This window comes from Leptodactylus fuscus, chromosome 11, assembly GCF_031893055.1.
Source record: "Leptodactylus fuscus isolate aLepFus1 chromosome 11, aLepFus1.hap2, whole genome shotgun sequence".
Taxonomy (NCBI): Eukaryota; Metazoa; Chordata; class Amphibia; order Anura; family Leptodactylidae; genus Leptodactylus; species Leptodactylus fuscus.
The window spans coordinates 78,439,530-78,456,632 of NC_134275.1; the positions used below are offsets into that span (position 1 = coordinate 78,439,530).

The window sequence follows — 17,103 nt, forward strand, 5'->3', positions numbered from 1 at the left end:
GTGTTTACTGCAGAGGGAAGGGCGGTATTTGGATAAGCACCTTACAAGGGCCCACCCAGCCTTCCCCCGTCTCAGGAAGGGAGGAGAAGGACTGAGTAATTCTGGATGTGGTCCTTATCGCCGGCCAGCACATGCTGAGAGGGAAAGTAAGGAGTCCAAGAGAAAACCAAGAAAGAGGCAGAGATGAGACGTAAGCGGACAGTCATATGACCCTACTGTCTTAGGGGTGAGAAATTGGCCATGGAGATAAGGATGAATAGAAGCCTAGAGATTTCTGAAGACAAAGGAGTCAAGTATGTAAACAAGACGGAGGATGGAGAAGAACAGTATACAAGATACAATGGAGAGTAGGCTGACCAGAAACTATTCGGGGCTCTAAGGCCAGTTCTTCTCCGTCTTAATACAATGCTCTCTTGAAGGCCACCTCGATCCATAAACCATACTTACCCACTCTCCCACCAAAAGGGGTCTTGGAAGAGCAGACAAATATCCCAGACTGCTCGTCTGGACACCCCCACCAAAATGTTGGCAAGTAAATGATGTCAGGGCATATATTGATGTCTCACGGTGGAAGTCTTAGCTTTGGACACCCCTTTATGAGGCAGAATGGAGGGCTATATTGTAAGAGCGGCTTCAGTTCTGATTAAACTTGACCATCGATGGACAACCTGGTTGACTTTCCCTACACTAAACTGAAAAAAAAAATGGTCTGAACCCATGAAGGAATTTCAACGAGAATTTAGGACATTTGGACCTCTTCTGGATCAGGAGAATAGGGATTAGCGGTAAAAGCCTTTCACAAAGGGGTGAAGAGACAACGTGGGGCGGCGATAACTGGGAGTTACACAAAAGGAATGGTCACTGACCCTTGTTCTCCCAATTCTACCACTCGGACACCCAATTATACACCATGTAGCTGTAAAAGCACCACGTAGTCATAGAAAGGGCCATAATTGTTTCTTATTGGAATGATATTCACAACCATTTTCTGCATCGTATTGAGGCCATCACTTCCAGTTGATGGAAGTCTACACCATAGATCAGAACATTCATAGTGGAGTAAAGTGACAACGTAATATTTCTCATATGAAAAATTTGCTCTGATAAAAACTTTTTCATATCACAAAAGTATCTATTTGTGGGCGTTCTGTTTTCACAAAATTGAACAATTGTATCTGGAGTCATCTACGTCTTCCATAAGGTTGGTTCATGTCCACCACATGATACCAATCATGGTCAGAAACAGATGAAGCAATGGACTCCATTGACTCCAGTTATCCAAATGTTGCACTGTTTGGAGATTGTCGTCATTCACATCAGTCGCTGGCCCCTTTGGGTCACTTCCTTGCCGGAGGCCCCGGGAACATGACTACAATGGGCAAACTCGATGCAGACTTTGTCTGTGGTTAGAACCAGGCCCTGGACCGCAGCTCTACAAGCCAAGAATGCTAACCATCGAGCCGCCATGTTGAAATGACGCCAATGGTACAAATCAGATTCACCAATTGACTCACCAGTTTTTGGTTTTTTTTCATTCGTTCCAGTAGTTTGAATTGGGGAAAAAAATGTAGAAAATAAAATGAATATAAGGCATTGATAATGGAGATTGGAGGAAAGAGCTGCAAGACATCCATTTTATATACAAATAGTATTTATTGATTATCTTGTCATGACGTGAAGGAATGAGGGTTATAAATAGGAGAAAAGGGTCATAAATAAGTGCGTTCCATGGGGGGGGCATAAATAATACAACGGGCTTCGTGAAGGTCAACGCTTCAGATCTACGGGCAGCTCAATGTCATTACTGCGGCACGAACCTGGAGAAGACGAGAGAGAATTCAGATAGAATGTCACGAGAAACGGATCAATGGGACGAAACAGGACAAAATGGGAGAAGGGAAGGGGTAGGAGAACAAAAGTGCAAGGATAAGTTTAACGGGCTGTTCACACAATGGAAAGTGAAGAGGAATTTGAGGTGGTCTTCTGCCTCAGATTCCTCTCCATATTCCGGCCCTATGCATCGCTCATTGGAAAGGGTTTACTCCCTGACTAGCCTTGGAATCAACAGGGCTGATCAGTGGTAAATTCTTGGCGCGAGTTCTGCCAAATACTTACAAGATTCTTCATTTTCTTAGCATCCGTAAGAAAGACTTCCATTGTCTCCCATTGAACACAATGGTGGACCGTTTCGAGACGGAATTTGGAGCTGATTTTTACGTGGAATCCATCTCAAATCCAGGCTTGAGCTTCACCTCTGCCATCAGTTCACCCAAACCACAGAGAGCAGGACTGCTAAAACAGCAGTTACCAGCGGTCCCCGTAGACTATAATGGGGTCTTCCAGCTGTCCGGTAGAAACTGGCGCAGAGAAAAGTCCTATGTGCAGGACTTTGCTCTCTGCCGATTTCTGGTGGGTTCTATGGCCCAGATGTGAACTCAGCCTTAGGCTATGGTCATTGGAAGCTGCCACTGTAGAACGTAAGATCATTGGATGATCCAAGGTGGACCATCAAGTACTGGATGACTGTAAAGATGGCCATACACTTTGGCAGATAGCTATCCTTCCCAACCCATAAACATGCATGCTCGGATAAGTGTGCATACATTTGGAAGAGGAAGAAAAACACGATGTAGCAATGAAATTCAATGACATCCAATAGGGAGAATCTAGATAACCTCACACACAATATCTTGTTGGGTTGGTCATGGTGGTCGGTAACAGACGAGTAGTTGGGAGACCCTCAGGTTCACGGGTATCACCATGTACTTACATTCTCCTATCTTCTCCTCCATGTGCATCAGTTGATCACTCATAAAATCCACCCGATCCAAACTGTGAATCTTCTCCCAGAACTCCTGCACTTGCTCCGCACGGATCTCCGACAGTTTAATGGGGAAAAGTCTCTGCAGGGCGGAGAGGGCGCTGTCCAACTTCTGTGGAACAAAGACATCTTATAATGGCAACCTAGAGAACTGCAACCTAAGAGACTGCTTCAATCTGGAGACTGCTACCTAGTGAGACTGTTGGGGAGAGATCCTCCAAGCAGAGAACCCCTTTAATGACTGACCCTAATTCCTAGGGGTCTGCACGCAGTCTCCACAGATCACCTGGCTCCTCGTTTACTTGTTCTATGGAAATGCAATTTTTAAGTAAAATTAGAAGAGCCTGGTGAGGGGAAGCGCATCCTCACACCCCGAGCGGAGTCAGGTTCCAGTAACTTCACCCTCCGACGACTTCCTGTGTTTTATTGGCCGGACATCAGTTTCCTGTTAGCGTTACACTTAAAGGGGAACTCCACCTTGACAAAATTCTACATTTCCACATGAAGATTTGATTGTTTTTGTTGAGTTTTGATATGAGAACTCCTGCTGTGTAGATACAATTGTATCCAAAGAACGGAAAGGACTTTCTGATGCCAACTCGAAACCTAGTAAGTGTACTTAAAGGGGTTGTCCAGGATAAACTTTTTTTTTGCACGGAGGCCAGGGAAGATGGAAAAAAACCCAAAAACATACTCACCTGTCCCCAGTGCTCCGGTGCTTCCCACCGCGGTCCAGTCCTGCAGCTCCGGGGTCTTGTTTTGGCGGAAGTCCATTTATGGACACCATTTACATAGGTCCGAAACTCTTTTGATTCATTTTGTTACTATGTACTTACAATAGTCGAAGCTCCATTTTGCTGATACAGAGGCCCCAATCCTATAGAGGGTTAAACTATTGATGCATTGAACCTTATAATACATTTGTAAGTAGTCGGAATATTATCAATTAACCCTAGATGGGAGATCTGATACTGTGTATTAGAAAAACTCACATCCAACCATTATAAAGACACCTTATAAGATGAATTGGGTCACAATATTGGACCTTAGTGTCACTTTAAGACCTCCTGCACACAGCCATAACATTTCTGGACTTTCAGTACCGTATTATGGTGGCAAATCCAGTTCGGACCTTTGGTCTGATGACCTGAATTTATAGTATCGTGCTGTAGACCCCTGTGATGTTGTAAATTCAGGTCATCTGATCCAGGGTTGGGATGAATTTGCAGCAATAATCTGTTTTTGGAAAATCCAAATGTGTTACAACTGTATACATGAGGCTTAGGGGGTAAGTTCTGCATGGGAGCTGTATACACTAAAGGTAAGGTATAGAGATTATTCTATCAACACTATATACAGATGGGCCGTCACAAGAGTTGACCTTTTTGCACCTTTTATTCCACACTCACCTGTTCCAAGGACGTAACAAGGCTGCGGAGATCCTGAACCTCATTAGAGAGTTTATTGGAGGAGTCTGTGAAGAAAACGGCCAAAGAGATACAAATGTACGAGTCATATATGGAAATAGGTTACAGAGGGTTTAAAAAAAACAGATTTTATTTTTTTCCAAAAACAATATGGCTGCAAATCGGTTGAGCCTGGTATTGTGGCTCAGATCCACTGGAGTAAACGGGGCAAAGTTACAATAACAGAAGCAATCTGTGGACAAGCGTGGGGCAGTTTTTGGAAAATATCTATTCCTAGAAAACCCCTTTATAGGGAGTCACCGGAACCAGCAGATAGATAGGTTACTGTTACCAGAACCAGCATATCACCCCAGCTCTACAGATAGATAGGTTACTGTCACCAGGACCAGCATATCACCCCAGCCTGCAGATAGATAGGTTACTGTCACCAGAACCAGCATACCCCCCCAGTTCTGCAGATAGATAGGTTACTGTCACCAGACCCAGCATATCACCCCAGCCCTGCAGATAGATAGGTTAGTGTCACCAGACCCAGCATATCACCCCAGCCCTGCAGATAGATAGGTTACTGTCACCAGAACCAGCATATCACCCCAGCCCTGCAGATAGATAGGTTACTGTCACCAGACCCAGCATATCACCCCAGCCCTGCAGATAGATAGGTTACTGTCACCAGAACCAGCATATCACCCCAGCCCTGCAGGTAGATAGGTTACTGTCACCAGTACCAGCATATCACCCCAGCCCTGCAGGTAGATAGGTTACTGTCACCAGTACCAGCATATCACCCCAGCCCTGCAGATAGATAGGTTACTGTCACCAGAACCAGCATATCACCCAGTCCTGCAGATAGATAGGTTACTGTCACCAGAACCAGCATATCACCCCAGCCCTGCAGATAGATAGGTTACTGTCACCAGAACCAGCATATCACCCCAGCCCTGCAGATAGATAGGTTACTGTCACCAGAACCAGCATATCACCCCAGCCCTACAGATAGATAGGTTACTGTCACCAGACCCAGCATATCACCCAGTCCTGCAGATAGATAGGTTACTGTCACCAGAACCAGCATATCACCCCAGCCCTGCAGATAGATAGGTTACTGTCACCAGAACCAGCATATCACCCCAGGCCTGCAGATAGATAGGTTACTGTCACCAGAACCAGCATATCACCCCAGCCCTGCAGATAGATAGGTTACTGTCCCCAGAACCAGCATATCACCCCAGCCCTGCAGATAGATAGGTTACTGTCACCAGAACCAGCATATCACCCCCCAGTCCTGCAGATAGATAGGTTACTGTCACCAGAACCAGCATATCCCCCAGCCCTGCAGATAGATAGGTTAGTGTCACCAGACCCAGCATATCACCCCAGCCCTGCAGATAGATAGGTTACTGTCACCAGAACCAGCATATCACACCAGCCCTGCAGATAGATAGGTTACTGTTACCAGAACCAGCATATCCCCCAGCCCTGCAGATAGATAGGTTACTGTCACCAGACCCAGCATATCACCCCAGCCCTGCAGATAGATAGGTTACTGTCACCAGAACCAGACCAACACTTTTATTTCAAGCAAAGATTTTCAACATGCGGATATTTTTTGGCAGACTATGGTCTGCAGTTGACCAGTGAGACCAGTCGGCTGACTAAAGTCTAATGTGTATGGCTACCTGGAGTCTTTCCCACACATTTACCTTCAGCTTGTTGGGCCAGTACAGACACTTGCGGCTTGTTCTCCTTGTTTTTGATACAGGACTTTCCATCTTCCCCCAGAGTATATCCCGTATTACATGCACAGTGGAAGCTGCCCCTGGTATTGATGCACACTTGGGGGCAGTAACGGGACGGGCGCCGACACTCATCTATGTCTATGGGAAGAAGGCAAGGCATTGAGGACAAATGAGACTTATATAACATCACCAGGTTTTGTATGTGCGAAAGGTCTGTAAAGAAATAAACATTCCTGTTCTGTTTTCCTAAGTCTAACACCAAGAGAGAGATTAGTAAACTGGAGTGAAGAGAAGGCAGAAACCAAACGATTTGGGCGATGATCTGGATTTACTCAATACCCCTTTGATAACACTGAACAAAAATAGCGATCCACGTGAGAAGACGCATCAGAAGACACCGGGGACAGACAGGCAGCGGCGCGCTATAGACAGCCCCGAGCTCATTGGCAGTCCTTGAGGATTTCTGTTACCAGCCATCTCTGACACATCAGGCCCACCATGACACGATCGATCTGAAAGGCTCTTTTGTTTCCAGTGATGTGTCAGAGATTTCCAGGCAGGCGGGGACGGCGAAAGTTATGAAAAACAGCAACTGTGACAACGATCTGCAAGTTATTCCCCTTTAAGAAGGTTCTATAATATGTGTCATTTTAGTATTGGACAGAATGGCGCTCCGAGAGGCCGCGGTAATAGGTCACCTGTCTATAGTAGGACCATTCAAGGAGCTTAACTCACCCACGTGGCAGTATCGGCCTCCCCACCCCGCAGGGCAGCGGCACATGTTGGGCTTGACACAAGTCCCGCCATTCTGGCAAGGTTTACGGCAAACAGCTGGAAGGAGAAAGGAACAATAAGGAATGAGAGAGAAACAACAGAAATGTCAGCCTATGGATACAAGGATCTGGCAAATGGCAGCAAGCGTAGGGATCAGCAGTCCTAATGAAAGCCGGCAGTGTAAATGACAGCTGCTCCCATTAGCCTAGAAGACACATAGGAATCGGCAGTCCTACTGACAGCTGCTCCTTTATGTTAGCAACAAGCGTAGGGATCAGCAGTTCTAATGTCAGGCGCTCCTATCTGCCAACAATAAGCATAGGGATCAGCAGTCCTAATGAAAGCCGGCAGTGTAAATGACAGCTGCTCCCATTAGCCTAGAAGACACATAGGAATCGGCAGTTCTACTGACAGCTGCTCCTTTATGTTAGCAACAAGCGTAGGGATCAGCAGTTCTAATGTCAGGCGCTCCTATCTGCCAACAATAAGCATAGGGATCAGCAGTCCTAATGACAGCCGACAGTATATAAATGACAGCTGCTCCCATTAGCCTACAAGACACATAGGAATCGGCAGTCCTAATGACAGCTGTTCCTTCCGGTTAGCAACAAATGCAGGGATCAGCATTCCCAATGACAGTGGCATCAATGCTAGTTGCTCTTATGAGTCAACAACAAACATAGGGATCAGGAGTATAAATGGCAGCTGCTCCCATTAGCCTGCAAGAAACATATGAATCGGCAGTCCTAATGACAGCTGTTCCTTTGTGTTAGCAGGGATCAGCAGTATACATGACAGGTGCTTTTATCTGCCAACAACAAACATAGGGATCAGCAGTCTTAATGACAACTGCTCCTATTTTCCTGCAAGAGACATAGGGATCAGCAGTATAGATGACAACTGGCGGTCCTAATGGCAGCCGTTCCATTCTGTCAGCAACAAATATGCAGACTGACAATCTTGTGTATGTGCTGGGTCTATAGCTGGCACATTGATGATCTCCGTGCACCCCCTGCGCCTGCACAGACTCATTCACTTTCTTCTGTGTCCCCGGGCCGAATATAGGACCTATCCTGAGATGTTCTCTAGGCTCGCTCACGGCCTAATACGCAGGTGAATGATAATAAATGGGTTGGTTTATGGGGTCATTAGAATATAACGGGCCATGAATAACAGCCGGTACACCGACATGGCACACACTGATACCCTGTATATTTGGACATTTTTCTATCCCTATGCAGATCTGATAAAATTCACATTTCATCTCCCATAACATCTGAGTGGGCGGGTCCTTCTGGGTGTCAAGTTACTGCTGTACATATTAGCCTCAGCCAATCAGAAGTCTCAACACTGCTGCTCCCTCTCCCAGCACAGAGATACTGCAGCAGCATCCCCCTCCTGTCCCTCCCCTGCCCATTGTTTACTGTTTTACACTGTTGGTGATTGAGGAGGTTTGTAGAGAACCTACAAGATGAGAAATGTAGACTACAACCTCCGGGGAAAGTAAGAAAGATGTCACATAACATATTACAACCTACTTGTCCTAAACTGAGTTTACTCAGCAAAGCCCGGACTATGCAATGGCCGACTGCTACACGTCTCTTAAAGAGAGAGTTGAGACACTCCATGTCTTGTATTCGTGTTTCAGTCTTCTATGGGGTGTGACAGATTTCTGTGACAGCCAAGGATTGCAGCAAAGTCTTCCATGGCTAATGTAATAAACCAGTGTTATAAAGTCCAGAAGACCAAAAAATTAAAGTGAACCTAAAATTCAGCTTTTACGTCTCTAAAACCAGTCGTCTAAATCATTTAGAGTGTTTTTGTAATATACGCAATAAAACTACGAGGTTCGCTTTCTGTAATACACAACATTTTCTTCCTCTTCCAGATAAACTTCTCCACTTCCTGTTGCCACCACTAGGGGAGCCGGTCTTTATCCAGAATCACATCCAGCTCCATACATATCACCCTCTAGTGGTGACAAGAGGTAATTTTTCATATATAGTATAGAAAACACTGTGTTAACGAAACCAAGACCTGGAGATTTATAAAATACATGACAAAATGTTAGAAATCATTTAATCTGCTGGCGTCTTATCAGAAGATTTGTTATTGCAGCGTCACTTTAAGTGATAAACCCGCACGACCACTAATGGTATATCCCAGGTCTCACCTTCCTCACAAGACTCGGAATTTGGTTCCTTTTTCTTCCAACCAGGGCAACAAATGGAATTTACTTTTATGGTTTCGCTTTTCACCTGCCGCACTGACACTGAGTACACCGTCCTGAAAGAAATAGACATTGGTCAGATTGTAGACAGAGTCATGTGACTGTAAATATAGAGTGATCTAGAAACTGAATCTAGTTGCAATACCAGACGCAGCCTATGGACAAGTGTGGCGCTGTTTTATGGTAGCACAGCACATTTCTAATAATAACTAGTGAATTTTTGACTGTTCCTTCTTCCCTTATTCCTCCCCAAACTCATCCTCCTTCTTACCTGTAGGTACTGCAGATACGCTGACCCGGACATGTTGTCAGGTAGGGCCGGTATAAGGGCTGGATGAACGTCTCATTGTGTATAACTGGAATTTTCTCCACTTGCCTCGAACAGACTCCTACAAAAGAGCTGCAAGACAGCACACATGACAACTAGGCCTGGATTCGTCAGCACATGGGCCGTCCATATACAGTCACATGGTCACACTATAGATGATAATATAGATGATAATACCGCACTGATACCCTGCTATGAGCTTGTGTTGTATATCTTAGTACATGCGCTTCCAATTTAATTTACATCATTGCATCATTTTTACTGCTCCCTCCCCCCTTTCACAGCAAAAAGAGAACATGCAGGAGCATCCCCCTCCTCTCCCCATTTACTGTTTTACATTAGAGGGATTGTTCGGTGACTGAGGAGGTTTCTGATCCTTTACATCATTTCTTTATTGTTCTATTGGATACTGTATTAGGCTCCTCTGTCCATATGATGTCTAAGGACACAAATACCAGGGAACTCACAAAGTCTGTGCCAAATTTACAGCCCTGATATATGTTGTTGCCTAAAACAAAGTGCCAAATCCTATCTATAGGCCCCATGTTAAAAAACATAATCCACCATATTTATCATATATAGGAATACATAACAGGCCTCACCTTCCCCTATTGACACTCGGAGTGTTCTCACTATTTGTGAATGTGATACCTTCTTCTGAATTACCAGTTTTCTGTGTTTCTGTTACAGGTCTGTATGGTGACAATTCACCGTCTTCATTCATATGATGTGTATATACTATTTATAGTGAGAGTATATTCATACAACCCTAGAGTAGTCCACAAAGTAGTTCAATACGTAGACTAGGAAGGAGCCACACTGCCATCTAGTGGCCACCTGCAGAGCAGACAGTGTGTCATTCGCTTATTCTCCGTTCAGTGATGACATTTGTTACCCAACACGATGGGAACGTCTCTGGTAAATGATCATCAGTGTATTTTTGGGGAGTAGCAGGGCGCACAAAGTCTCGCTGCTGGTCTTTATGACGTTATATCTTATAGCCTCGCCCCCTCCCCTAGACATATATGATAATAATCCTAGTCATGGTGACAGATAACAGTTTGCTCACCTGGACCCCTGAGCCTGCACGGACACCCCCACAAGTAAGACGAGGGCCGACCAGACGGACATTGCGATCCCTGGACGCACCTGTTGGGAATACACGTTAACGATAATTATACAAATGGAGCAACATTATCATGGGTGGGGCAATACGGTATATGACACAGCGAGGAGAACTCCAGGTGACCACCCAAAATTTAGTTGAAAAATGATCTTCTTGGAGGGTCTGTACGATAATGGGGGCGGCCATCTTGCCTGAGCTTCTCCTCTACCCCGTTAACAGCACTTAGTGATCTGCTTTACAACATAGTCATGGCCATAGACAGCAATAGCCTGGAGCCGACTCATCGAGGTCTAGGGTTCTAGATGTGCAGGGACAGAGAGAAGATAAAATGCGACATCATCTATTGTCAGTAGTAGTGATGAATCAGTGGTGTTATCTATAGAGGTGTTATCTTCTGCTGTAATCCTGTGTATGATGTAAATGAGGTGACTGCTGCAAAGAAACCTTGTACAGATTTGGTATTAGTCTATTAGTAGGCTTAGTGGTCAGAGTGGATATTACATGATTTAGTAAATTAAAAAAATATATATATATAGATAGTGACACGGAAAATGAAAAATAAAATTTTACAAAATTCTTTAAAAATATGTTTCACCTAAAAATTTTGTTCAAAAATAGATAATTTTTATTGACACATTCCCTTTAAGCATCTGCATTAGAGATGAGCGAGTACTGTTTGGATCAGCCGACCAGTGTCAGTAAGGACCCCCCGTAACAACATCTGCAGGGGCCCCACACAGACCCCTGACCAGTGTCAGTAAGGACCCCCCGTAACAACATCTGCAGGGGCCCCACACAGACCCCTGACCAGTATCAGTAAGGACCCCCCGTAACATCTGCAGGGGCCCCACACAGACCCCTGACCAGTATCAGTAAGGACCCCCTGTAACAACATCTGCAGGGGCCCCACACAGACCCCTGACCAGTATCAGTAAGGACCCCCCACAACAACATCTGCAGGGGCCCCACACAGACCCCTGACCAGTATCAGTAAGGACCCCCCGTAACATCTGCAGGGGCCCCACACAGACCCCTGACCAGTATCAGTAAGGACCCCCGTAACAACATCTGCAGGGGCCCCACACAGACCCCTGACCAGTATCAGTAAGGACCCCCCGCAACAACATCTGCAGGGGCCCCACACAGACCCCTGACCAGTATCAGTAAGGACCCCCCGTAACATCTGCAGGGGCCCCACACAGACCCCTGACCAGTATCAGTAAGGACCCCCCGTAACATCTGCAGGGGCCCCACACAGACCCCTGACCAGTATCAGTAAGGACCCCCTGTAACAACATCTGCAGGGGCCCCACACAGACCCCTGACCAGTATCAGTAAAGACCCCCCACAACAACATCTGCAGGGGCCCCACACAGACCCCTGACCAGTATCAGTAAGGACCCCCCACAACAACATCTGCAGGGGCCCCACACAGACCCCTGACCAGTATCAGTAAGGACCCCCCCGTAACATCTGCAGGGGCCCCACACAGACCCCTGACCAGTATCAGTAAGGACCCCCGTAACAACATCTGCAGGGGCCCCACACAGACCCCTGACCAGTATCAGTAAGGACCCCCCGTAACAACATCTGCAGGGGCCCCACACAGACCCCTGACCAGTATCAGTAAGGACCCCCCGTAACAACATCTGCAGGGGCCCCACACAGACCCCTGACCAGTATCAGTAAGGACCCCCGTAACAACATCTGCAGGGGCCCCACACAGACCCCTGACCCACAGAACGTGCAGCTCTGAATACAATGTAAGATCGGGCTGAGGTTCTGGATCTTTCTCACTGATATTTTGCACTGGGAAAAGATCAAAAACTTCACCAAACGGAAAATTTTCTTTCCTTATCAACAGTTTTTCCCGTCTCAGTCTTCTATTTCCTGCCCTGTTCACTTATGGAAACCAGAGGGGCTTAATGAAGAGGAAGCGGCGCCGATCAATGGGTCAATGTGCGAGCCGCTCCGGGGAAGAAAGGTTCATTCAGGACAGTCAGAAAGGAAAAAATTCAAAAACAGTCAGCAAATATTTGTTTAAAAAATTAAAAAGTTACAATTTTTGAAAACTGTAAATTTCATATATTCAGATATTACATTGCAGTGTTATTACTGTGCAGATTGCAGGGCGCACGTTCTATGGGTGTACCACATGGGGCTACTGTCTAGGGGACAAGTCCACGTTGGTCCGATCCACATTTCAATGGTCTGATCCGGGTCTGTGCGGGTCCTGCAGGGTTAGGTGGATGGAAGGGTGCAGGTGTCACAAAAGGGGCCTCATTTTTTATGGGACTGAGCAGGACGGGCTACAAAAATAGATATACAAAAACATCTGGTCTGCTTGGGTCAGGTTTACTGCATTAAAAAAGTTACAAAAATGTAAAAAAAAAATGTAAAAAAAAAAAATATAATAAAAATAGCATAAAATGAATTAAATTCTGCAATCACATACATGGAATATCTGCAAAAGGCACAAAAAAATTTCTGAAATTCAAAAATGTCCAATGTGAACCCGGCCAGAGGAAATATTCCTGTATATAAGCAAAACTAAAATCCCAGTGACAATATAATTCATACAATAAAGGGAACAAAACTTCCAGCGTCCAGGAAAAGGCGGCGTAACGCCAGGAAAATCAATAGGGAAGGTGGAAAAAAACAGAAAATCCAAAGTTTAGGTTACATCAATGCACAGACGGCCGGGGATGTAGCAGAGCTGAGTTTGTTATCATCATCCATTATATAGAGCTTTACGTATGTGCGCTCTGTAGTCAGGACTCAGGGAGTTGTCAGTGACAAGTTCAGCTCTGCTACATGTGAGCACTGTAATCTCCAGGCACACGCGGCAGTACGAGTACACTCACTGTGACCAGTGTCCAGTCCAGGCTGAATAGTCTCATGTTGTGCCCTGCAGAGAAGAGAGATTGTGCGAGGAGGAAGCGCACGCCCCACACACACTATCACACTCACTCCCCTCTCTGCTATGATAGGTGCCTAGTTCTAGGGGTGACCCCTATATAATGCCAGACCTCACTCTCCGAAACTCCAATGAGATGTGACCTCACCCTGCAGTTTGCACCGCTGCCCTCAGCACATACATGCCCCCTCTGTGCAGGAATAGCCCCAGTCACTGCACAGATGCCCCAGCTATAGATGAGGGTACAGGGCAGGTGTAGGGTCTACTACTTGTGGGGTCTGAGTCATGTGAGACTGGAGGACCAGATGAAGGGTTTCGATATGAGGACTCCGGAAGCCCCTTTAATAGTGACAGTAGTGAAATAGGCACCAGCATTGGGGCACTGGCAATATGGCGACTCTAATGTGAGCAACGTCGCAATCCACAGTTTCCACCTACTCACTGGTGGCCTTCAGTGTTTCGTTTTTGGAACCACGATGGCACTTTTTGGCTAAGAGGAGTCCTCCCTTTTATCCAACCCAAGGAGGGATTGTCTAAGCTATCCTTGCCCCTCCAAGCAATCCTTCTTTCAAGATGTCCCCCAAGCCAGCCCACTCTTCTCCATGTGCGCCAACGTGCCCTGCCCTGAGTAACCCGAGCAATGATGGTAATAAATTCTGGATGGTTACAACACATGGAGAGACACCACACGCTTGATGGTTGGAGGCACACACTTTTGAATGGTGAAGAACTTACCTTCTGAGTGTTGTGTGTCCTCCATTGAGACTGGAGGATGCGCCTCAATCCACGAGACCACTGAGGGTCCGGTTATTTGCTCCATCTTTCAGTCCACGCTCCTATGGACCACGTCAGGTCTATGGCAGGTTCCCAAATGCTGTCCCATTGCACACAATCCCCATGTGGTGCCAAATACTGTCCCTATATAGACTCACCTTCTTATATAGTAGTCCTCCTCGCTTGCACCTCTTATAGGCACCTTCATGGGCACCTCCATGGGCACCTTCCATTCTCTGCACCTGATGCCACTAATTTAGGAAGGCGCTGTGTCCTCAGTGATCTTCTCCACAGCAGGCACTATGGGTAAGGTCATTGGGCAGCTTTTTTTATAGTCCCTACTCTGATACTGGGGGCCTCTGAAATTGGCAACAACAGTCTATGCCCATCATAACCCAACCGAAGGGTAGAGCCGAGAGCCATGGGTGGTGGCAGCATTGTCTTTTCTTCATACTCGTCTAGTGATTGCCTGTACCACGTGGAGGCGCAGTTGTCCTGCACGGCCAAAGTCTGGAAGGTGCTCATGGTACTCATAGGACTTCACCGGTCACTGATTTGGAGCCACACTGCACCCCCAAGGAACCGCTATGGCACCAAATGTCCTCCTTATGTCACCTTTCATGCCACCATGCTCTGCACTACAATGCTCACCAACATGTCTGCCCTGACATTTGCTCCTGCACGCCTTGGTGCCCACCTATATTGGAAGTACTGAGTACAGCGGCCCCTCTGCCCTATAGACACGGGCTAACAGGTGCACAAATAAGTGGGGCGATATGAGACAGACCCACAGCATGGAAGGTGTCCAGCTCCTCACCCACAGGCCCACTTGAATGACCGCCCCTCCATGCAGAGTCTGCTCAGTGTCCGCTCGCATTGTCACGTTGCCGCTATCTCCATCTCCTTCCCTCCAAACATTCGCTATCTGGATTCTTATCGTCTTCCTGCCTTTTAGAACTTCACTAAAGCCAAGAGATACCATGAGAAATACATGAGAAAGTGCTGGGTCATGGAAGCGGCGTCTCGTGGGGCTCAATATGGCGGTGGGGTGCGATACAATATAATGTCATCCATTCAGTCTCCCGACCCCCCGTCAGCCCCTATAACCCCTCACATTCCCGGTGTGCCCCGGCAGGGGGGCTCTCACCCACTATAATATTCACCATTCACTTCTCTACATCAAGGAGGGTCTTGAGGAGTTTTTGAAGCCTTGTCACGGGGGGAATATTGGAGGAAGGAGGGAGAGGGGTGAGGTCAGTGCCAGCGCTACCCCCTCTGTCTGGAATCTCAGGCAAAAGGAGGTGGGGGGGCAGGAGACAAGGGAAGCTCTTGTTTGCCCTGTGTGTGGCATCATGCCCAATTTATGCCCCCCAGCATCGTGGCCCGAAAGACAGATCTCACATGTCCAGCTGACCTTCCAGCTCATTCCCTCAGCCCTCACCCTGCACATTGCGCTTCCTTCCTCTGCTCCTTCCTGCCCTCCTCTCCTCCAGTCCTCTCCCCTCTCCTCGGCCTCCATCCCGCACACTAAGACACTTTCCCTTTCATCACTGTCTGTGTCGTCTTCCTCTCTAATTTCCTTATAATTTTCTAACTTCTCCATTTTTATCTCACTTCTCCATTTTTTGTGTCCTCATCTCCCCATCAGGGGGCGCTCCATCATCTCTGCTTCCTGGGGATCCATAGTCGGTGCATCCTTGTAATTGCCCCGTCTCGTACACAACTGCCCGGCACAATATGTAACACTGGACACTCAGATTTATAGATATCCGCTGCTTGTTCAATGTCTGCACAGAGTCCGCCCTGTAACTTGCTGGGAATTGTAGTCATTCCGCCAGACACTGCACCAGCAGAATAGTGAGCACAGCTCTGGAGTATAATACAGGATAAGTAATGTAATGTATGTACACAGTGACTGTACCAGCAGAATAGTGAGCGCAGCTCTGGAGTATAATACAGGATAAGTAATGTAATGTATGTACACAGTGACTGTACCAGCAGAATAGTGAGCGCAGCTCTGGAGTGTAATACAGGATAAGTAATGTAATGTATGTAAACAGTGACTGTACCAGCAGAATAGTGAGCGCAGCTCTGGAGTATAATACAGGATAAGTAATGTAATGTATGTAAACAGTGACTGTACCAGCAGAATAGTGAGCGCAGCTCTGGAGTATAATACAGGATAAGTAATGTAATGTATGTACACAGTGACTGTACCAGCAGAATAGTGAGCGCAGCTCTGGAGTATAATACAGGATAAGTAATGTAATGTATGTACACAGTGACTGTACCAGCAGAATAGTGAGCGCAGCTCTGGAGTATAATACAGGATAAGTAATGTAATGTATGTACACAGTGACTGTACCAGCAGAATAGTGAGCGCAGCTCTGGAGTATAATACAGGATAAGTAATGTAATGTATGTACACAGTGACTGCACCAGCAGAAGAGTGAGCGCAGCTCTGGAGTATAATACAGGATAAGTAATGTAATGTATGTACACAGTGACTGCACCAGCAGAATAGTGAGCGCAGCTCTGGAGTATAATACAGGATAAGTAATGTAATGTATGTACACAGTGACTGTAGCAGCAGAATAGTGAGCGCAGCTCTGGAGTATAATACAGGATAAGTAATGTAATGTATGTACACAGTGACTGCACCAGCAGAATAGTGAGCGCAGCTCTGGAGTATAATACAGGATAAGTAATGTAATGTATGTACACAGTGACTGTAGCAGCAGAATAGTGAGCGCAGCTCTGGAGTATAATACAGGATAAGTAATGTAATGTATGTACACAGTGACTGCACCAGCAGAATAGTGAGCGCAGCTCTGGAGTATAATACAGGATAAGTAATGTAATGTATGTACACAGTGACTGTACCAGCAGAATAGTGAGCGCAGCTCTGGAGTATAATACAGGATAAGTAATGTAATGTATGTACACAGTGACTGCACCAGCAGAATA

At 46.4% G+C, this 17,103-nt stretch overlaps 1 protein-coding gene across 1 annotated transcript; it reads right to left on the reverse strand.

The window, feature by feature from the left end:
* Positions 1-1,641: 1,641 nt before the first annotated feature.
* Positions 1,642-13,365, reverse strand: EGFL8 (EGF like domain multiple 8). Its single transcript, XM_075259329.1, has 9 exons — positions 13,310-13,365; positions 10,389-10,468; positions 9,263-9,391; positions 8,935-9,047; positions 6,723-6,818; positions 5,952-6,125; positions 4,231-4,295; positions 2,771-2,933; positions 1,642-1,817 (listed from the first exon to the last, which is right to left on the reverse strand). The coding sequence occupies exons 1-9, from the start codon at positions 13,343-13,345 to the stop codon at positions 1,768-1,770; spliced, it is 906 nt and encodes a 301-aa protein (XP_075115430.1). The 5' UTR covers positions 13,346-13,365; the 3' UTR covers positions 1,642-1,767.
* Between the last annotated feature and the right edge of the window lie 3,738 nt (positions 13,366-17,103).

Coding starts and splice junctions, on each gene's coding strand:
- EGFL8 (XM_075259329.1), bottom strand. CDS start 13,345: ATGAGACTATTCAGCCTGGACTGGACACTGGTCACA. Junction 10,469..13,309: donor TGGACTGGACACTGGTCACA/GTGAGTGTACTC, acceptor TATTCCCAACAG/GTGCGTCCAGGGATCGCAAT. Junction 6,126..6,722: donor AGGCCGATACTGCCACGTGG/GTGAGTTAAGCT, acceptor TTCTTCCCATAG/ACATAGATGAGTGTCGGCGC.